Raw genomic sequence first — 23,583 nt, 5'->3', positions numbered from 1 at the left:
GTAGAGCAGTTTTCTGCACATCATCCAACTATCTGGAAGTTTATAGATGCGTTGAAAATGAAACAGTCTATAAATGTATTAAAAAGTGTGCTCAAATTAATTTCATACTACATAATTTATTCATATAATTTAGGTGAATTTTTATTTCAGTGAATTGTGCTTTCGATAACTGTGTTTCGGTGAATTTTCCTTCTATGTAATATAAAGTAAAAGTGAATAAAACACATTTTTAATAGAACTTAAAAGATTTATTGGAGTAATGAATGATTGGTATGTACATATAAAATAACATTTAAGTCTAATCGTAAGAATTTTTAAATCCCTAGCAGCTTTTGATCACGACTGTAACGAAAAAATATAATGCAAGAACATTGCAACAATATATTGCTTAATAAAAAAAAAAACAAAATAAATTATGAAAACAAAAGAGAGCTAAACCCAACATTACATTAGATTTTACATGGTATGGAGTTTACGTAAGAAATTTTAAGTAGTAGTTACAAATAGAAACAATACAATTTTACTGAACTATTTAAAAATTGGTAGCGATTTATGATCAGACGAAATATTTCAAAAAGAGTAGCCATGATTGCATTTATATATACACTTAGTAAGACTATCTAGGGATTTTCGATCACATAATACATTTGATTTTAAGGTTTTACATACGATTAAATGTCCAATAGCCAAAAAAGCTGCTCGTATTTTCGAAATTTAAAAATATCTTGGGGAGTTTAGTACTTCCTCTAGTACTTAGTACTTTAGGAATAAGTATCATTAACAATATCATTTATTAGAAATGACTTTAACTTCTACACTGGTCCATCAATAATCGAAATACACTAATCACAAAAAGTATCGCATAATTTTTGAAACAGAAAAAAAGTTTAAAAAAATATTTTAATTATTAGCGGAATATTATAATACTCGTTTATCGTCTCCTTTGGGTGTCTACAAACCCATAATATTTCAAGTTGAAACTTATTTTTGCGGAATAAAAGTAAAAAAAAAGGTATTGAATCATATTTATTTTGGACATTTGTTTTCGAGAATTTGATCTCTGTACTACGTCTGCTTGAGTTTTTAATGATGAGGTGCGTTCTTACAAAAAATGAGTAATATAACGTCAGAAAAAACAGCCCAAATTGTAGGTTTAATTGGAGATGGACGATCGCAGCAATATGTTGGTGATGTTATGGGAATGGCGTTTTAAGAGCTTTAAGAAGGTAAAGAGAAAGTGAAGGATACACAAGAAGCTCAGTTCCAGGCAGGTACACGAACCCCACAGATGAACGTCATTTACATCTGCAGGCTTTGTGTACACACCATGTTACAGCTAGACAACTGCGAAATGATCTTTCCCTGGTGAGAAAACTCCCTGGTGCAGTAGGTATATTTAAATATACCAACTACACCAGGGAGTTTTACTTCACGTTAAAGTTTATTTGAGTATTATAACATTCCGCTAAAAATTAAAAACCCTTTTTCTGTTTCAAAAATTATGCGATACTTTTTGTTGACATAGTAATGTAAAAGTAATGTGATTCACGTTAGTGTAGCACTGCTGGTAGGGTAAAGTAAGGTAAGGGTTTGTAGTCGGTTAAGAATACGCAACGGATTTTAAGGCACTTGAACCTTCAAGAAGGTTCCAAGTACAAGGTCATAAATGAAATGGAGCAAAAACGGATCACTACTGTGCAGAATTTTTCGGATATTTTCCTTTTGAATATTATGCAGAATTAAAGACAAATTGGCTGAAAGGCTTTTGCCATAGATCATTTATGTGTTAGGGCCAGAGACCAATATTGTTGGAAATGCTATGCGTTTTAGCAAGGTCCAAGTGATGGTATGAAATTGTAATTTTCTATAAAAATGATATTAGGATTAGTTATTTATGTTTTAAAGAGAAATTTGGATATCATTTTTTTAGGTTACAGGGTGTTCTTAAAAAATACAACGGCGGAATCTGTTAAGAAATTAATGAAGTACACTTTTATGGATTTTGAGATTTATTTCAAAATTAAAAGTACAAAAGTAGTAAAACTAAATAAAATACATATTTCTAAAAAAACTATGAAACTTAATATTACAATTTATGGAAGCTGTCAAAACATGAAGAGTGTAAATGTAAATTGCCCTTTTGACAAATACAAGGTGGTCCAGAATTATGTACATTAATTTCTAGAGCTCATAGTACGTCCAAAAATAAGGGTACTTCTTTATGTACACTTTTTTATAAAACTGAATAATAAGGGAGATACAACCCTTTAAAGGGGTGAATTGAAATTCTTATTTTTTCAAATATCTTCCAAACGGTTTTGAATACGGAGTTCATATTTTGGGAGTGATTATAAGACATTAGGATAATTAATTTCATGTCACCACCTACCACATCCTATATTAATACAGGGTAGTTTTGGAAAGTAAGTGGGGGTTATTGCCTCACATGTTTTTTATTTTTACATATTTTAAAAAAATATTTTAAAAATTGTTTCCTTAGACTTTTCTACGCAAAAAAGGTGCTCTTGTAATATTTCGATAGATATCACCGTTTTCGATTTATGTATTTAAACTCGAAGGTATACATGTATTTTATTGTAATCGTTACATTTCTTAATATTCATCAAGTATGCTTTGGAATTGACACTTGTGTTAGCAACAACACTTTAATCTCAAGTAGTCTATGAATTGTCAGTGACGTTTAATAACAATTAAATTATTTTATGTATCTACACTTTTATTGTACTCGACAGTGAAATTTGTTTAACACGTCTCTTTTGCTATATTTTTAATTTGTTTGCCCGCAATATGGCACACTATTCAAATTCTGAGATGACAGACATACTTTTAGTATTAGGGGAATGTTCGGGAAATGCTGCTGCCGCTGTAAGACGCTACAGAGAAAAGTATCCGAACAGAAATATTCCCAATGCCAGGACTTTTGTAAGTACTGAACGACGACTGAGAGAAACCGGTTGTCTTCAAAGAAGGAATACAGATGCTGGTCGTCGTAGAGAAGCAAGAAATGTTCGCGTTGAACAGCAAATATTGGATGCTGTAATAAATGACCCCAGAATAAGTACACGCAGGTTAGGATTAAGAACGAATATTTCCCATCAAAGTGTTTTAAGAGTTCTGCATGAACAGCACTTACATCCTTACCACTATCGACAGGTGCAGGAATTGTTACCTGACGATATGCCACTTAGAGTTGATTTTTGTGAAGTATTGCAAAATAAAGTTCAAACTGCACCAAATTTTTTAAGCAACATTCTGTTTACAGACGAGGCCACATTTACAAGACAAGGTATGTTCAATTCTAGAAATATGCACTTCTGGGCTGAAGAAAATCCAAGGGCTACAATGGAAACTCACTTCCAACACACGTTCAAGATAAACGTTTAGGCAGCTACTTTAGGAAATAGTTTCATATGATACCACATCTTTCCCGGAAATTTAAATGGTAACATGTATTACAATTTTCTAGACAATATTTTACATGATATTTTGGAAAATATTCCATTACAAATACGAAGAATTTGTAGAAGGTGTTTACATGAACATTTCCCTGATAGGTGGATAGGCCGGGGTGCGGATGCACCGATTCATTGGCCTGCTCGTAGTTGTGATCTTAATCCAATGGACTTTACAGTATGGAGTTATTTGAAATCAAAAGTGTATAACACTCCAATTAATACAGTAAATGAGTTAAGAGACAAAATTGAACAAGTATTTACCGATTTACAAAACGATGCAGTAACATTAAATGGATTAATGCGTTCGCTAAATAAAAGAATTAGATTATGTATTCAACAAAATGGAGGACATTTTGAACAGTTGTTGTGAAATATTATTATCGCCATTAATTAAATGTTAAGTATTAATTAAGTTTTCCATTAATTTGTAATATTATTGCTAACACAAGTGTCAATTCCAAAGCATACTTGATGAATATTAAGAAATGTAACGATTACAATAAAATACATGTATACCTTCGAGTTTAAATAAATCGAAAACGGTGATATCTATCGAAATATTACAAGAGCACCTTTTTTGCGTAGAAAAGTCTAAGGAAACAATTTTTAAAATATTTTTTTAAAATATGTACAAATTAAAAAACATGTGAGGCAATAACCCCCACTTACCCTCCAAAACTACCCTGTATTAATATAGGATGTGGTAGGTGGTGACGTGAAATTAATTATCCTAATGTCTTATAATCACTCCCAAAATATGAACTCCGTATTCAAAACCGTTTGGAAGATATTTGAAAAAATAAGAATTTCAATTCACCCCTTTAAAGGGTTGTATCTCCCTTATTATTCAGTTTTATAAAAAAGTGTACATAAAGAAGTACCCTTATTTTTGGACGTACTATGAGCTCTAGAAATTAATGTACATAATTCTGGACCACCTTGTATAAATGGTTTAGCTTTTACATTGTCTGTATCTTCTTCTTGACTTTTCGGGGGGCCATATTACGACGAATGTGGTTCACTTTGTCAGTTCTCATTTCTTTCGGTAATTCTGAATTTGTTGGCCTTTCCCGTCCTTTGTATTTAGGAACTGTTGTACCCCCATCTTCGCTGGCGAGAATGAATTACAATCTTCTGATATTAGCGCCATAACAATGTGAGGACGAAATTGTAATTGCGATATTTTAGTCATTTGCCAATTTATGAAAATTGTCCGTGCATTGACGATTGTACTGTCTATAGTACATATTTATAAACAGAGGCTACCACCACCTCTTTTCTCTTACTCTTATACGATAATTGGCTATGCCGTTGTGTTGTGTTGTGTAGATCAACACGAACACCTCCAGCACAAATTGGCAGATATCTCTACAATATCGCAATTACAGTTTCGCTCTTATATTATTATGGCGCTAATAAAATCAGAAGAATGTAACTCATTCTTAGTCAGCGAAGGTTCTGGCTTCAGGGCTTCTAAATCCAAAGGACAACGAAGGCCAACAAATTCAGAATTACCGAAAGCAATGAGAAGTGACCCACATGAAGTGAACCACATTCATCTTAACATGGCACCCTGAAAAATCAAGAACAAGATGCAGCCAATGTAAAAGCCAAACCATTTTATATGTGTCAAAAGTGCAATGTACATTTACACTCTGCATGTTTTGACAGCTTCCATAAATTGTAATATTAAGTTTTATAGTTTTTTAGAAATATTTTATTTAGTTTTACTATTTTTGTACTTTAAATTTTGAAATAAATCTCACAATCCATAAAAGTGTATTTCATTAATTTCTTAACAGATTCCGCCATTGATGCGAAAAGGCAACAATAAAAGTTTGAATGCATGTAACTTTTTCTTGATAAATTTTTTTTTATTTTTTTGTTTGGTTATTGCTAAACATGTAGTTTATACTTTATAAAAATCATATAAACTATTATAAGCAAAGTGAAAATTTTAGATTATATAGTCATGAAATCTTATACATTATAAACAATTAAATATATTTGTTCTATAAAACATATATCTATATCATTAAACCTTTATCCATTAAAACATAAAAAATTTTATAAAAAAAAACAATATTTAGTCATAAAAAATTATTTTCAAAATGTTGCGTTTTCGCATCAATGGCGCTATGGGTTAATTTTTCTCCAAGAATGGATGAATCATATTATCTTTAAAATACACCTGGGCCAAAATTAACCCGCCACCTTAAAAATGGGTCATTTTTGATGTCTTATGTCTCCTAAACCTGTTGTCCGATTTAAGTGATTTTTTTAATATGTTATAGCCTTATTCCTTGACAATATCGCTATAGTAATATTGTTGCTAAACATGTAAATTTTCATTATATACCGGGTGTACGAATCAAACTGTGTTTTTTTCTTAAAGTTTGCATCACCCTGTGGAATATTCTAGCATTTATAGAATAGTGAAATTAAAACCTAACTATAGCCTCCGGTTTTCTTAACATTCTGTTTTTTTATTCATTCGCTTATGTTGGATAATAAAAGTTAGGTGCTTTAACAACTAGACATGTTTTTTATCAATACAGGGTGTTTTTAAAAATTTTTGGCAAAGTGTAAGGGGTAATCATGCATGAAAAAAATAATGAAAGTTTGCTTTATAAACTTATGTCCGCAAATGCTTCGTTTCCGAGATAGGGGGTGTTGAAATTTTTCTGACAAACTGACGATTTATTTATTACTTTAAAACCGGTTGAGACATGCACATGAAATTTGGTGGGTTTTAGTATGTAGTTATTGCACATTTTTTGGCATAAAATTAAGCATTTAATATTCACCATTGGCGCGCATACGGGTAATATGATGGTTCATATTACCCGTATGCGCGCCAATGGTGAATATTAATGTCTTAATTGTATGTCAAAAAATATGCAATAACTATGTCATAAAACCTACCAAATTGCATTTGCATATCTCAACCGGTTTTAAAGCAATAAATAAATCGTCAGTTTGTCAGAAAAATTTCAACACCCCCTATCTCGGACTCTAAGCATTTGCGGATATAAGTTTATAAAGTAAACTGTTATTATTTTTTCATGCAGAATAACCCCTTAATCTTTGCCAAACATTTTTAAAAACACCCTGTATTGATAAAAAAAAATGTCTAGTTGTTAAAACACCTAACTTTTTTATTATCCAACATAAGCGAATCAATCAAACAACAAAATGTTGAGACAGCATGAGGCTATAGTTAGGTTTTAATTTCCGTATTCTACAAATGCTAGAACATTCCACAGGGTGATGCAAACTTTAGAAAAAAAAACAGTTTGATTCGTACACCCGGTATACAATGAAAATTTATCTGTTTAGAAACAATATTATTATATCGATATTGTCAAAGAATAATGCTATAACATATTAAAAAAATCACTTAAATCGGACAACAGGTTTAGGAGATATAAGACATCAAAAATGACCCATTTTTAAGGTGACCGGTTAATTTTGGCCCACAGTGTATGTTTCATAAAGTATTAATCCTGTTTTATCACTTTCAAAAGCTGGAATGATAAGGACAGCAAAAGGGAAAGAAGTCTTTACACAAGTCTGAAATCGTTACACCTTCGCCATCAAAAAATTTTATAGAAAAACATGAAAAGAGATAGATACAAGAACGACAAAACAATTAAAAACATAAAGTTAAAGAAAATTATTGCAAACATAAAAGTGGAGAAAATTTTAACAAAAAGTGGAGAAAAAAGTGCCGACAGTACTAGTATTACATGAATCATCCTGTATATTTATATTTTTGAATAGAAAATGTACAAATCCTTTAAAAAATTGACGTGTTGACCCGGCTTTTATTATATTATTTATTTATTATTTTATTATATTTATTATTATATTATTTTATTATTTATTTATTTATTTTATTATTATTATATTGTTCAGAAATATCCGGGTAGGACATTACTGAACCAAATAAGTTAAATTATTTTATATGTATATAAGAGTAAATAGTGAGAAATTATAATATCGATAAAGTAAACAAGAAGAACAATGAAGAAATATAGCTCAATTGCTAGCTTCGATCTCTTAACCTAATAGGAAAGTGATAAGAAGCATAATTTGCTATAAGGAATATGAATATTAATGAAATATTATATTCGTGATAATTCTGAACAAACTAATTCAAATGAACTAAGGAAAATTATACAAGAGCACAAAATTAAAAAGTTACACTAGAACTGTCAAATAAAGATCTCTAAAAAATAATAAATAAAATAAATATACAATTTTTTGAGAGTTACATCATTTTCAGTGAAAATATGCATTTATTAATAAAGTATATTATGTAATGTATCTACAGCATTAAGTTTATTAATTTAATAGCAAGATAAGAATTAACATTATTTTTTATATTTAGTATTATTTATTTTTCATATATAAACATTACAAAAATTAAAAAATCTGTGTAATATTGAATATGAACCTCCTCTTGAACAGTTCTCCTACTAAAATACTTCCAGATCTTAAAAGTTTAGATTTTAAGTCAAACTCTATAAAAGGGAATAAAATATAAAGGAAAAAGAAAAATCTAGAATATTTAGAGATCTTAATAAAACATGTCTTTAAGCTGTTCAACAAAAAAAAAATATAAAGGAAAAAAAAACTCAGAGATCTTAATAAAACATGTCAAAGCTTTTTAACAAAAATAAAATATAACTAAATAATCTCACACTATAAACTTCATACTATTTACTATAAACTCGTTCAAAAGTCAAATTTTTAAATCAAATTTTAAGCCAAATTCAAAAATAAATATTTTGTTAAAAAACAAAACTTACTATACCCACATCACAAGAGATATGAATCTGATAAGTTTAATAAAATATCTCTAAAGGCTAAATGATAACACTGTGTTAAGTGTTGGTAATTCTGATCATAAAATGCTAATATATTATTGAATCTTACATTGATTAAGGTCCAATGGTCGTTTAAATACTGATTTGTAGTTCTGCGCATATCACAGGCAGGAGAATTAAGAACTAATTCAGGACAAACCAAGCAACAATCACCAAAAAGTATATAGGTAATATTTTTACATTTATTTGAGTAAGTTTCGAAATAAACTTATAAATAAAAAAAGAGCAGGGACACGTTGCATTTTTCCGAATTTTAAAAATGTTGAACTGCATCTGTAGTTACCTTAATTTTAAATTTAACTTTTGCTGTATTAAGTTCTTTTAGTACCAATCATTCTAACAATAACAAGAGTATTCACAAAAGCTATTCTACATCAGTTATTAATACAAGCACGCGGTAATAGGGAGGGTCCCTGTAAGGTGAAATGTAAATAAAAAATGGTCCAAATTATTTTAGCACACAGGATATGTCCTGCTTTAACTGTCCAGAATCCAGAAAATGGTTTTCAAAAAAATTCTTTAAATCAATTGTAAATACATAATTGATTTAATCTAAAAATGTTGTTTTCGACTAGCAGTACATGAAACTTGACATTTCAGACCTACTTTGTCTCAGTCTTTAAGGCATCAGCCATGTTTCCACTTCTAGGGATGAATTTTTTTAAAACAATTTCCTGATTGGTGGCAGAAAAACAAAAAATGTATTACAATTCACTGTGGATTATTTTCATGTATAAAATATTCAGTGAAAAACGAAGCACATGATTTCAGAAACATATTACCCCGAAACATCGACAGTACCTACTAAACTTAGGTTTATTATTTTAGGACCTGTTATTTTAATACCGTAATGCCCTTACATTCCCTATACCCATGTTACATGTAAATAAAATTATTGATATTGCACTGTAACAACTGCTAATTGCAGTTTTTCTAATTTTCCATTTTTTTGTGTTGTTGCCTGGCTTTATACAAACATAAGATTTTTGACAAGTTTGGATTCTATTTTATCAGATCTTACAACGGAAATCTCAAAAAATGTACATAACTAAATGAAACAGAAAAATGACAATCTACATTTTGATATTTAAATCTGCATATCAGGATATCTATGTTAATTCCCTACCCTGGACATTTCACATTCATATAACTAGCTATAACCTTATATATTATTTGAAAATAAATAATAACAGTAAGGGATACATACAGATATTTTAAGTTTAAATGAACACTTGGAAATGCCACTTTTCAAATAGACTATCAAAGCAAACTAATTGTTGAACACCAGAATATCACTCACATTTTTAAAATAATTTAAAAAATATAAACGACTCACAAAACTTGACTTGTACAGATATATTTAATATCAAAACACTATATATATTTACAAGATACAAACTCTATTGGTAAGAAATAAAGAACGGATGAAACATATTTACAAAACATCATGGTTGTGAGTCTGTAACAAGTTCTAATCCTATCTAAAATGCAGTGTCCAATTCAAGATGCTTACATTTTTTCCAAGTTAAAAATAAATTTTGAAATACATTACGTATACAACAGTGCCTTTTACTAAACTGTATGTAAAAAATAGATTAAGCACGAAATAAGTAGCATTAAAACCATAAGAGAACAATTAATGAGGATATCCTCATCCTCGTTGCACCAACAAATCTCAACATTATTGTTAACAACTTGGACAGTTCAAAATATAATAGTTTTTATGAAGTTACGCAGGAAAAAATACACGTTTTTTGAATTAAAGTGAATTAAAAGACAATTTATGTTTCATTTCGATTCAGAGGCAAGGCATAATCTATAGAAAGCTGCTGTTTCTGTTACGAACTTCATCAGTGCAGATGCTTTCCCGCCTCTGAATCAAAACGAATCGAAATTGTCTTTTTTAAGGGGAATTTCAAAAATAGATTGAAATCCACTATGAGAGAATCCACTACAGAATACTTAAATTTGAAAACTTTCCTTATTAGAACCTTTCTCTGTTAACATCGTAAATATCTGCCTTCCACAATTTACAAGGCATAGAGACGACGGGTATAGAAAACGGAAAGGATTCTACAATATGCAATCACATTCCGTTGTTATTCGTCTAGGAAAAGGTACGAGAAAAAGTTCCTAGTACTCACAATCTGAGTAAAGATAGAAGTGAATTCAAAGATAATTTCTGTTTCATTTCTATTTAGAGGCAAGGCATAATCTACACACAGCTGCTGTTTCTGTTATGAACTTCATCAGTGCAGATGTTTGCCCGCCTCTGAATCAAAACGAAACAAAAAAAAACAATTAAAAAGATAATTTCGTTTCGGGTGGGTGATTCAGAGGCGGGCAAGCATCTGCACTGATGAAGTTCATAACAGAAACAGCAGCTGTGTGTAGATTATGTCTTGCCTCTGAATCGAAATGAAACATAAATTGTCTTTTAATTCACTTCCATCTTTACTCAGATTGTAAATAATAAGAACCTTTTATTACCCAATATTATATTGGTACCCACACTTAATTTTTCAAATTGTTAGAAAAGTCTTGTGTAAAATATTGCTGTGTTCGAGAACTTTGTCATGTATTACTTTAGTAAATTTAATAAAAAACGTTACTGAAAAAAAATTTAAGTAATTTCAAAGTAAAAATGTGGCTTATTCCCAACAAAAAAGAGTAAATTGCATTACGATGCCACGAGAAAATAGCTTCAGAACAATATAAAGAAATTAACAGAGTCAGCTCTATACTTCAACTACCTATTATTGTTACAATTAGTTTACCCGAAAATCTCATACAGGCACAGTTGTTCATGATGGATACTTTTAAAATACCTCAATTTTCTCGTCAAGTAAAACATGCCAAACTTTCTGCTGCATGGTTGGAACAATTTTTAAAATTTTCTAGCCAATTCATAGTCTCTTTTCTTACATAAGATAGTTTTTGTGTAAAAGGCATAGGCAATAATGGAAAAATATTCTAATTTTGTCAAACGTAGTTTATGTATAATGGGTTTTATACATTTTAGTGGCAAAGTAAGTGAAAACGAGTTAAAATATCTGTTTGAAATGTTTTAAAAAAGTTCACAAATGTTTGAAGAAAAAATGTACATTATAACATAAAAAAATAAAACATTACACCTAAATACGTTATTCACGTAATGTTTCACTTTTAATAGTTTCGTATTATTACTATATTACAATGTAGGAACAATTTGATACAAAACACTATCGCATTTTAATAAGAACCCAAATCACTTCACTAATAGTTGTAAAACTCAATGTGGCCGTAGTTCCCACACCAGGACAGCCATTCCTAGCTATTCCTCTGTCTTTTTGACGCTACCTCCGAAGATAACATTCCACTTAGCATGTATTTCAGTTGAGGCATGAAGTCAATTACATTCCTAACTTGCACTAACAGTACATTCTCACTCGAGTTTATACACATGCCACTGTCTACCAGCAACCGCATCTGTGAACTAAACAAAAACAACAATCAGTCTCCAAAAGATTATAATAATTATTGTATACAGTGATGAGTGCGCTAAATACCGGCCAAATAACGCAAAATATGGAAAACATAATACGTTGTGGAATAAAAAGAGATGGAACTAGTCGAGGTGGGAAATAATCATTAGAAACCTATAAATTTACATTATGTACATTACATGACAGTTTCCCACCTTTAGACGTTATTTTAAGAGCTATTTGACATCAGTCATAAACATAACTATACATTTATGATGTTTAGTAAAATATTTTATTTGAGTTATTTTTATTATTAGTTTCATTTATAATTATTAAAATGGCTACTCATTAATTTTACTAGCACCTGTCTTGATTTATAATCATTTGTTCTAATATTTTTTGTATATGTACAAAAATAATACAAATACAGTAAAAACCAATAATAAGGAATCCAGAGAATTTACTACAAGTCAAAGCGTCAAACAGGGATGCGTGTCGAGTACACAGCTATTCTCAGTGGTACTGGATGAAGCAATAAATAAAGCCAAGAGAAGAATGAGAAAACTAACATTAGGATATGTACTGGCAAATGAAACAGACTCAACTACGAGAGCTACTATTTGCAGACGACATGGTATTGATACTACAAAACAGAGAAGACTTACAGAACAATCTGAAATCATAGAGGGAAGAACTATCAAACATAAATATGAAAATTAATACAGAGAAAACAAAAACAATGATAATTGCAAATACGAGGAAGACACGCAATAGAATTAGAGGAGAAACAACTAGAGCAAGTGGAATATTTTAAATACCTAAGAGTAATAATTGAATCAAATGGTAAACAAGACATGGAAATAAACGAGAGAATGGGACGAACAGGAAGATTATTTAACACTATGAAAACAACATTTTTGGGGAAAAAAGAGATACAGGCGAAAGTAAAAACGGTAGTCGTTAGATCAGTAGTTAGACCAACAATCAAGTATAGCAGCGAGGTATGGACATTGACGGGGAGATAAAAATCGAGAGTCAATGCTATGGAAGTGAGGTTCCTGAGGAAAACATCAAACAGAAAGAGGACAGACAAAATACGAAACGAACAATCAGACAAAACCTAAAACTAGAACCAATCAATGAAAAATTAGTAGAGGGACAACTTAGATGGTTCGGGCACGTATGTAGAATGTCGAACGAGAGACTAACAAAACGAGTGTTCGAAACGAGAGTGCAGCATAAAAGAGGAAGACCAAGAGACTTACGTGGGTAGATGAAATCAGGAAAGAAGTCGAAAAGAAAGGATTGACATTGGAAAGTGCAACAATGGAGGAATACACAAGATCAGAAAGCATGGAGACTACAATGCCAAAGCCAACTCCACCAGCCTTACACCTAAAGGTAGAAAGGCTTAAGTTGTTCTAACATGGGAATTAAAATAGCACTGTTTTATAACGTCATAGGTACATATAGTTATGACTGAAGTCAAATAACCACGTATAAGAACTAGCTTTATCTCGTACTATCTGACAACTTAATATTATGTTTTCCATCTTTTGCGTTATTTTACCGGTTTTTAGCGCACTCATCACTGTATTTTGTCAAACATTTATCTACTTAAAAGTTAAATCATATATGTAAAGCCTAATAAAAACATGATTATTGTTCGTCCGCTATAACTTCTCCCATGCTTCACGATTTATTTTCAAACAAATTAAGTCAAAACATAAAGTGAAACGAACGTCGATGTGTATATACATTTTGTATATGTATACTGTATGTATACTATATACTACACTCATCGGCGTACGTTTCACTTTGTTTTGACTTAATTTGTTTGAAAATGAATCGTGACCCATGGGAAAAGTTATAGCGGACGAACAATATCATACAATTAACACATAAAAAATGGTAATTAGAGCAGACCTTAGATAGGTCTTCCTTCTTTTGGATAATAATTAGTCACTCCCCCACCAGGAACTCATAATAAATATAAATAAATATTACATAACATAAATTTTATAAATATTTAATCATATATATAGTACTAATAAACTAGATATAGAACTCGGGAAAATAAGTGAAGCCGATTTTTTAAATTTTAGTGCTTGTGTTGTCCGCTAGGTGAAACAAATAAGGGGGCAAAAAAATGCAAACAATGTTTTAAATTTCGCTTGTTTCTCGTGATATTTAGGGGAAAGTCGCCTATGATACCTAATTTTAGCTCAATTTTTTAAGTGTATTTAAAATTTTCTAAGCATTTTTGTGGTGCCAAGTAATTCGAACTTAAGCTATATTTTAAGTTTTGTACAATATAAAATTGATTTTAAACATTTTTTGCACAATTTTAATTTTTTTTTAATTATCAAGTATGCCATCATAGGTGACACTCGTTTCCTATGATGGCACACCATTTATTTTAAAACAAAATAAAATAAATTTTTTATGTTGTATTACAGTGTGTATTTGGATTCCGAGCAGTAAATACGTACCATATCGCTCTCGAGATCCAAGTTAAAAGTTTTTGTGCCGGTCTCGGCTATCGGCCGGGACTAGTTTATTTATGGTAATTAGTGAAATAAAAAGTAAAAAACGATTTGAGTGATTAATTCTAAATGATTATTTATGTGATTAATTTTGAACTCAGTGGCGTACTATATTAAGGAAATGTACCACCAAAATCAAGTGCCAAATGGGGGGTTGTATAATGTGCCCCAAATATATACACAGCCTCAACAACCTCCAGTAACATCGCCCCCATTTTATGGATTCCCGAGCAGCCAACAGACAACAAACCAATATATCCCGCCTACTCCATTCCCAAACAATAATCACCAATATAACCAAAACCTCCCTGCACCTCAAATGGATCAACCAAATACATCAAATGCTTCCCAATACATCCTCAGTGGAGAGGAAGTTGTCATGGAAAACTCAAGCGACGAAGACGACGAAACCATAGAAAATGTCCATGATTGGCAAACAGTCAAAAAAATTACAAAAAAAAAGAAAAGCAAATCCCAAAGATGATAACACAACAACAATGCAAGTGAGTACAAACAACAGATTTGAACCATTAGAAAACCTAACTGATAATAATAACACACCAGTAACACCTAAACCTCCACCTATATTTATCTATTGGGTAAATGATATCAAAAAGATGACTGAAAACCTATCGACAGTCATTAAAGCAGAAGACTACCAGTCGAAAGCTCTCCCAAATGACGCAATAAAAATAAACACAAAAACTATTGAGTCATACAGAAAACTTATACAGCATTTAAATAGCAGCAAAATAGTTCACCACACATACCAAGCAAAACAAGATAGAGCCTATAGGGTAGTTATAAGAAATTTACACCACTCGATGCCAGTTGAAGAAATAAAAAGTGAACTAGCTAAATCAGGGCATACCCTCCGTAATATCATTAACGTATTACACAGAGTCAATAAATCACCACTGTCAATGTTCTATGTGGACCTAGAACCGAAAGAAAACAACAAACACATTTATACACTGGATTCTATCGGCAATATGAAAGTCAGCTTTGAACCTCCTCACAGAAAGAAAAATATAACACAGTGTCAGCGCTGTCAACGTTATGGACACACAAAAGCGTATTGTACAAGACCTTACGTATGCGTGAAATTTGGAGGAAGTCATCCAACGCCAGAATGTACAAAACCCAGAAATACACCAGCAAAATGTGCCCTGTGTAACGGAGAACACACTGCAAACTATAAAGGCTGCGTAATTTACAAGGACTTGCAAAATGTAAGAAATAATAGACAACGCGGAAATCAGTCAACCCATAATAATCAGAACCCACATCAAAATGTTAACCCAGCACCAACTTCACAGTATCAGAGTCAACAATCACAGTACCAACAACAGAATGGAACCCAATCCTATGCCCAAGCAGTAAGAGCTGGAAATCAAGTAGCTGACATAGGGTCTCAGATGAACTTATTCTTAAACGAATTTAAAGCAATGTTCACCCAACTAATGAATCAAAACAGCACGACCCTTACCACGCTAACAACATTAATTAATAAAATTCATTAGATCTGTTCGAATAGCCGAATGGAACGCAAATGGTTTAGCAAACCATAAAGCAGAAGTAATCCAATTCCTAGAGGACAACATAATAGACATCCTCTTTGTATCCGAAACGCATTTCACAGAAAGAAGCGTAATTAAAATACCTCAATACTCAGTCTACCACACTAGTCACCCAGATGGAACAGCCCATGGAGGATCTGCAATAATTATAAGGAACAATATACAACATCATCAAATGCCGGAACATAAAACAGATAAGCTACAAGCAACAATACTTAATATAAATGCCAGGCCTTGGAACTTCGAAATTGCTGCAATATATAGCCCTCCTAGACATAGAATCACAACTGAAGAATACGAAGAACTATTCAACAAGCTAGATAACAAATTCATTGTTGGAGGTGATTGGAATGCTAAGCATACGAATTGGGGTTCACGACTCATTACACCAAAAGGCAGAAGCCTACTAGATGCCATCAACAACACAAACTGCACCTACTTATCGACGGGACAACCAACAAACACGAATATAATCGATTAACCAGACAATTAAAAACAGCGCTAAATGAAGCACGCAATGCCACATTTGAACACTACATTAGTACCTTGTCTAAAGAAGATCACTCAATATGGAAGGCAACAAAACACTTAAAGAGACCTACAGAACACAACTCGCCAATTAAGAAAGATGATGGTACTTGGGGAAGATCATACGAGGAAAAATCTTCAGCATTTGCAGAATACTTAGCTGGTATTTTTAAAGAACACCAAGTAGAGAATAATGATGATGGAAACTTAATAAGAGACTTCCTGGATAGTGCTTGCCCTATGACGCTCCCAATAACACCATTCAATACATCAGAAGTTAAACTAGAAATAGAAAAATGCAATAACCACAAAGCACCTGGATTTGACCTAATAACAGGATTAATACTGAAACATCTTCCGAGAAGAGCATTGGTCATGCTAACTACAATATACAATAGTGCACTCAGACTGACATATTTCCCAATCACATGGAAATTTGCGCAAATAATAATGATTCACAAACCGGGTAAACCTCCAAATAAAACATCATCCTATCGACCAATCAGCTTGTTGCCGACAATGTCTAAGATCTTCGAAAGACTACTACTTGGTAGACTGAAGAATGACATTAACCTAGATGTAGAAATACCCACACACCAGTTTGGTTTTAGAGAGAGACACTCCACAACACAACAGACTCATAGAATTATAACAAAAATCCTTACTGCTATTGAAGAAAAAAATATTGCACAGCGGCATTCTTAGATGTAGAAAAGGCATTTGATAGAGTATGGCATACTGGACTTTTATACAAACTCAAATGTATTCTTCCAACCCCCTACTACCTAATCATGAAATCCTACATTGAAGTTCGTTACTTCCAAGTAAAATATAACACAGCAACTTCCACATATTTTCCCATTAAATCAGGTGTACCACAGGTAGTGTCCTGGGCCCTCTCCTTTACCTATTATTTACCGCATAACTGCAAAACCACCTTGACCAATTGGGAACATGGCTCAACAAATGGAAGGTGAAAGTAAATGAAACGAAGTCAACCCAAGTTACATTTACAAACCGAAAGGATGTATGTCCAACAATAACACTAAATGATACACAATTACCAGTCAGCACACAAGTCAAATATTTGGGACTAACCCTTGACAAAAGATTAACATGGGAGCCCCACATTCAAGCCAAGAAAACCCAGATCAACATCAAAATACGACAAATGAGCTGGCTTATTGGTCGAAAATCAAAACTCAAAATTGAAAATAAACTGCTCCTGTATAAAACTATGATAAAACCAATTTTGACCTATACAGTCTTATTAATAAAAATTGCTTAGTCCGACGTTAGTCTCGGACTACTTAGTCCGAGATTAAGCGAGTACTAACTTCATTTTAAGATTGTCATTAATAAACACGGACTAAGCTCGGACTAACTAAACCTTCCTTAGTCCTAGTTACAACAAATTTATGTTGGTAACCCTTGCGAAAAAGAACAGAAATGGAGAGAATTTTGCGAAAAAGAAGAAAATGTAGAGGATTTAACCTCTCTTTCCTCTAAACCGAACAGCTGTTCGGTCGGTGCCATTTCTGCATAAATTTTAGTTAATTTTTGTTGGACTTCGTTCTGAGAAGGTGCTACCTGGTGTTTTATATTTTATATTATTGTATTATTGTTTTGTATTTCATATTAACTGCTGTACCTTTTGAAAATCGGTATTTGACTTTAAATTTACCTTCTAATTCCTCTAAACTAAAGATTTTTTTTATAATTTTGTATATTTTGATGTGACTCACAAGAGGAATATCGTTCCGCTGATTTCTATCCTCATTTAATTCGTCTATTAATTATCTTAAATCATTAATAAAATAATATCTCTCCATTATCAATAATAACATAATAATGTTATTATATATTTATACAAGCTAGCAAAAGCAAATAATGCATTTAGCCAATTTGTAAGGTTATGAATACAAAACGTCAAGTTAGTCTCGGTTTAAACCTATTACCTCGGATTAAATTTTAGTCCGAGACTAGAGAGGGTTTAGCTTAGTCCATCGTTAGTCGCTGTTTATTAATAGGGAAAATGAATGGTATTGACTTAGTCCTCGGACTAAAGTTAGTCGGGCGTTAGTCGGTGTTTATTAATAAGGCTGATGGTGTTCAACTCTGGGGTTGCTCAAAGCTATCAAATATCAACATAATACAAAGAGTCCAATCAAAAATATCGAGGATGATATTCAACGCACCCTGGTATGTAAGCAATAAAACCCTACACGAGGACTCAGCTACAACCTTGGTAGAGGAAGAAATTCCAAGGATCACAAAGAGCTACCTTGATGGACTGAGAAGTCATCCAAATGATGAAGCAGGACTGCTGAACACTCCTCCCGAATTCGCAAGACGACTGAAGAAACTATGGCCAACAGATTTAATAAATTAAACATACATATTGTGATCAAATGTAAAAATTATAATAGGAGGGTTACCACAGGGCAGCTTCTCCCTCATGTATTTAACATTCAAACTATTTGCTTATAGCTTCGATGAAGCAGATTGTAAATTAAAATATGTAATAAAAAAAATGTATTACGAAAAATAACAAAAATTAAAAAATAAATTCGTAATGTTTTACTAACTTAACTAAAAGGTTATTAAGAAAATAATATTATTTATAAACACAATTCCCATAATATAATCTGTTTTACTTTTTTTTCCACATCCGCACATTATGCATGGCACCATGAATGGCATGTGTGACACCGAATCCATATTTCCTTTGATTTAGATAGGGAGTACAGTTCATTACAATACAAACAATTGACATCAGGGTTGTCGTCTTTAAGATCATTCCAGCATTCCGCTTGTTCTTCTTCTTCTTAACTGCTATTTTTTCCACGAAAACTTTCTTCGTGGCCCTTCTTGGCAGTTTTTTTCTTCATTAAATTGCTTTCTTTTCTTACTTCTGTCTGAGCTCAAATCAGGTCTGGAGTAGAATTGAGCTTACCGTTCTTCCCACGTTTTCGCTTTTTTTCATTTTCTGGTTTACAAGAGGTTTACAATTTTAAAATACTGGTCTTTATTTTTTGTACAAATGAAGGTCCACGCACATTATCTTTTGGCATTTTAATTTCAGATTTCGAAGATATTTCAGCATTAGTGTTTTTGGAGTGAATAATGGATGCTTATAAACGCTTTTCTTCTGGATTTTCTATGATGGCATACCTATGCCATCATTGGATACCCTGAAGTGTGCAATCATAGGCAAAAATCGACATTTTATTAAAAGAAGAGAAAAAATCTTAAATCGAAAGATAACTTCAACATAACGCACACAACAAACATAATATGTCTAACAAATAATATATTCAAGGCGTTACTTAATCTTTTCTTCGATTTACTGTACTGGATTCTAAATTTTAATTTTGTGTAATATTAGGGGCCGTTCAAGTATTACGTAAATATTACGGGAGGGGGGGGGGGTTAAAATCTTCAAAAATTGCGTTACGCAATAGTTGTAGGGGGGAGGGAGGTCAAAAATCGCGTTACGTACTACTTGAACGCTCCCTTACTACGAGACTTGCCGAAAAATGTATAATTTTCCTACTCTCGCAAAAAGCATCAGAGCACCATAAACTTTATATGAAACTACAAACCGACTATCTAGCATACACTAATACATCAGTTTTCAGAATAACTGGACTGCGTTCCAAAATACACTCACCATGCCATCATAGGCGACTTTCCCGTAGATGGAATTTGAAGAAGATACAACATACACGTATCATTCTCGGGTCTTTGCCATCGAGCCCAATTTCGTTTAACGTCTATATTAATGAGAAAGGATGGGAATTCAACAGAACTATACATAATCGCTTCATAGATTTCCGACAAGCGTACGATAGCATTAAAAGGGATCAGATGTGGAATGCAATGGCAGAACTTTCAGTTCCAAAAAAACTTATCCAGCTTGTTTTTTTTTAATTTATAATTGGCTTTGGCATAAACCAATCAGCCAGACTTATTTTTTATTTATGAAATATAAAAGGAGCATTTCTTTTTATCCAATATAAATAAATTGATTGTTCAAATTCTCACGCCCTGGGATAAATGTTATTATGTTAGTAAAATGTGTGTGTTTCTGTTTAGTGCATTTTTTATATGTATATTTTTAATTTTTTTTAATTATATTTTTTGTTTTTTTAATGCTTTATTTATGTAGTCTTTTGTTTAGTTTTAATTCCTTTTTTTCATTGTTTTTTTTTGTTTTTTTTATTTTTATTTGTTTATCATTATTTTACTTTTTTTTATTATTTTTTTATGTTAATTTTTTCGTGAACACACTTACAATAATATTTAGTATCGGAGAATTGCTTACAATGGTGTTAGTTTTTTACAATTTCATTTTGCAACGAATTAAATGATTATACAAACATTGATATAAGTTAATATTATTACTAAAAATTATAAAATTTAGACTGGTTGGCAAACAGAATTTGAGATTTACCATATTTTCGAAAAATGATTCAGTGCTCTTCTTAATTCTTGAACATTCTAGGATTACATGGTTCATATCACCAACTTCTCCGCATAGACAATATGGGTTTTCATCCAGTCCTATTTTATATTTGTACGAAGGTGTCATAGCATGATTAGATCTTGTGTGTGTGTGTGTGTGTGTGAGAAAAAATGGCTTGGATGCGGGTTCGTTAGCCACAGATTTTTATTTTGTTTTTACCTCAATTTATTAGTTTTGTTAAATTTATACCTATTTCACTTAAATGACTATATTTGTTTATTTCAAGTAGTTTATGAGTAATTTAAATATTTCCATTTTATTACAACTTATTAGATATTCTATACTCTATACTAATTGGAAAATGAACTTGTGTTTGTCGTAAATTGTAATATAATTGATTTATATATCTCTCGTATAATTTTCTACATAAATTTAATGGGATTTCATTACACTCTGCTAGCATAACGTTTGTAGGAGTGGATACCATTGCACTTAAACAAATTCTCAAGCATCTGTGTTGTATCCGATCTAATATTTTTAAATTCGTATTGCTTGCTGATCCATATATCCAACATCCATAGTCCACGACTGACCAAATACAAGCACTGTAGAACAATAAAGCTGTTTTGGGGTCTGCACCCCATTTTCTGTTGGTAATACACCTTAGTATATTTATTTTTTTTTTCACACTTACCTTTGATGTATTGAATATGTTTAGTCCACAGAAGTTTATTATCTAGTACTATCCCTAGATACTTATACTGATTCACCACTGGTATAGTACGCCCAATCGAGGTTACGTTTCTCGGTGCGCGCAACCTATGCCTGATGAAAAACATAATATTGGATTTTTCTGTGGGCATTGCCATATTATTTTCATTTGTCCATTGTATAATAATTTCAACTATATGCCTCAATGACCGTAGACAGTTGTCGTAGGTTTTTTGGGTGGAGTATATACAGATATCATCTGCATATTGTAAACATTTAATGTTTTCGTCAAACAAACTATGAATACTAGCAGAATATAAGTTGAATAATGTTGGACTTAATACTGAACCCTGTGGCAGACCTTGATTTACAACTCCTGGTCCGTGTAGTATATTTCTATGATCTTTTAACCATATTGTTCTATTAGTATATAGATTTAATATATTATTACAGATTTCATTATTGAAACCAAGTGAACACATTTTATATTTTAGTATGTTAAGATCTACTGAATCATAAGCTCCTTTTACATCCAGAAACAAACAAACTAGGTACTCATTTTTAGACAGCGCAATTTGTATATCTGTAACTAGCTTCGTTACTACATCTAATGATCCAAGGCCTCGGCGAAATCCATACTGTGTACTAGGTAAAATACAATTTGATTCTAAAAACCATTCTAGTCGAGCTTTGATTAATCTTTCGAAGGTTTTACTTATACACGACATTAAAGAAATTGGTCGATATGACTTAGATAAATTTTTGTCTTTATTAGCTTTTAATAATGGTTGTATGATATATTTTTTAAAATGATCTATGTATTGCTCTCCTACCCACCAACTATTGGAAACTTTAAGTAATTGCTCCTTAGCTATTATGGGTAAATTATAAATTAATTCATAGGTAATAAAATCATAGCCAGGAGTAGTATTATTCTTCGTTGTTTTCATTGCAACCTCCAAATCTTCAAGATCAAACGGAGTTTGAAGCTCATTGCAATCTATTACATGCATATTATTTATCTATTGTCTTTAATATATTTGGTACATAAGTCGGTGCATATGTATCTCATAATTCCTCAATAATTGATTGCGTTAGTGGAGGTTTTTTGTAAGTGTTATTCTTATTTGATATTTTTTTAATAAAATTCCAAATTTTTGATATAGGTGTGTTTTTATTTAGTTGATTGATAAATTCTACCCACCATTTTTTTTGTTTTTGTTTAAATAGGAGTTTACACTGTGCTTGTATTTTGCGTAGATCTATATAATTTTTAAAATTTGATACTCTATTATACTTCTTTAAAGCGTCTTTTCTATCTCTCACTTTCTCGTCGCAATCTCTATCCCACCACACTGCTTTTGTGGTTTTCTTACTAGAGGCTGTGCGACATTTCATTGCCTCACCAGCTGCTTTATTAATATTAGAGACTAACTGTTCAAAATTGTCTTCAGTGGAAGTGAAACTTTCATTTTCCATGCTGTGTGTTAAAATATTTTGATAGTGTTCCCAGTTGACCGAAGATTCAATCCATTTTCTACTTGGTTGTATTATGCTGTTATTATATCTCCTTGTTAAGATTGTACTTATGGGAAAGTGGTCTGAGCCTAGCGTATCATCTAAAGGATTCCATCCTATGTAACCGATCAAGCTTGGTGAAATAAGTGTTAGATCCACTGGAGAAGGATTTTCATTTGGTCTAGTAATTTTTGTAGGTCTACCATCATTTAAAACAATCAAATTGAGATTTTCTAGATTCTAGAGCGTCTGCTAAATTTTTACCTTGAATATTGTCGTACACCGAGCCCCATATGCTATGATGTGCATTGAAGTCCCCACAAATTATACTTTCTCCTTGTATTTGTGTAAATATGTTCGTCCAATCATTTTTAGTAGCTTGTACATTTGGTGGTTTATA

General features: G+C 31.8%; 2 protein-coding genes across 3 annotated transcripts in view; one reads left to right on the top strand and one right to left on the bottom strand.

Annotated features, from left to right (window-relative positions):
• Positions 1 to 226: 226 nt before the first annotated feature.
• LOC114339461 (uncharacterized) overlaps positions 227 to 23,583 on the bottom strand; it is a 255,414-nt gene continuing 232,057 nt past the window's right edge. For both annotated transcript variants that reach the window (XM_050641520.1, XM_050641521.1), the window contains one exon: positions 227 to 11,843. In XM_050641520.1, the coding sequence (XP_050497477.1) occupies positions 11,678 to 11,843 (166 nt within the window). In that variant the 3' untranslated portion in view covers positions 227 to 11,677. The remainder of the gene's footprint in view (positions 11,844 to 23,583) is intronic.
• Positions 2,809 to 3,526, top strand: LOC114339465 (uncharacterized). Its single transcript, XM_028290126.2, has one exon. The coding sequence runs from the start codon at positions 2,809 to 2,811 to the stop codon at positions 3,403 to 3,405; it is 597 nt and encodes a 198-aa protein (XP_028145927.2). The 3' UTR covers positions 3,406 to 3,526.

This window comes from Diabrotica virgifera, chromosome 10 (genome assembly GCF_917563875.1).
Source record: "Diabrotica virgifera virgifera chromosome 10, PGI_DIABVI_V3a".
NCBI classification, from domain to species: domain Eukaryota; kingdom Metazoa; phylum Arthropoda; class Insecta; order Coleoptera; family Chrysomelidae; genus Diabrotica; species Diabrotica virgifera.
Note: the sequence above shows the minus strand (reverse complement) of the source record. Positions and strands in the feature narration are given on the sequence as shown.

Coding starts and splice junctions, on each gene's coding strand:
- LOC114339465 (XM_028290126.2), top strand. CDS start 2,809: ATGGCACACTATTCAAATTCTGAGATGACAGACATACTTTTAGTATTA.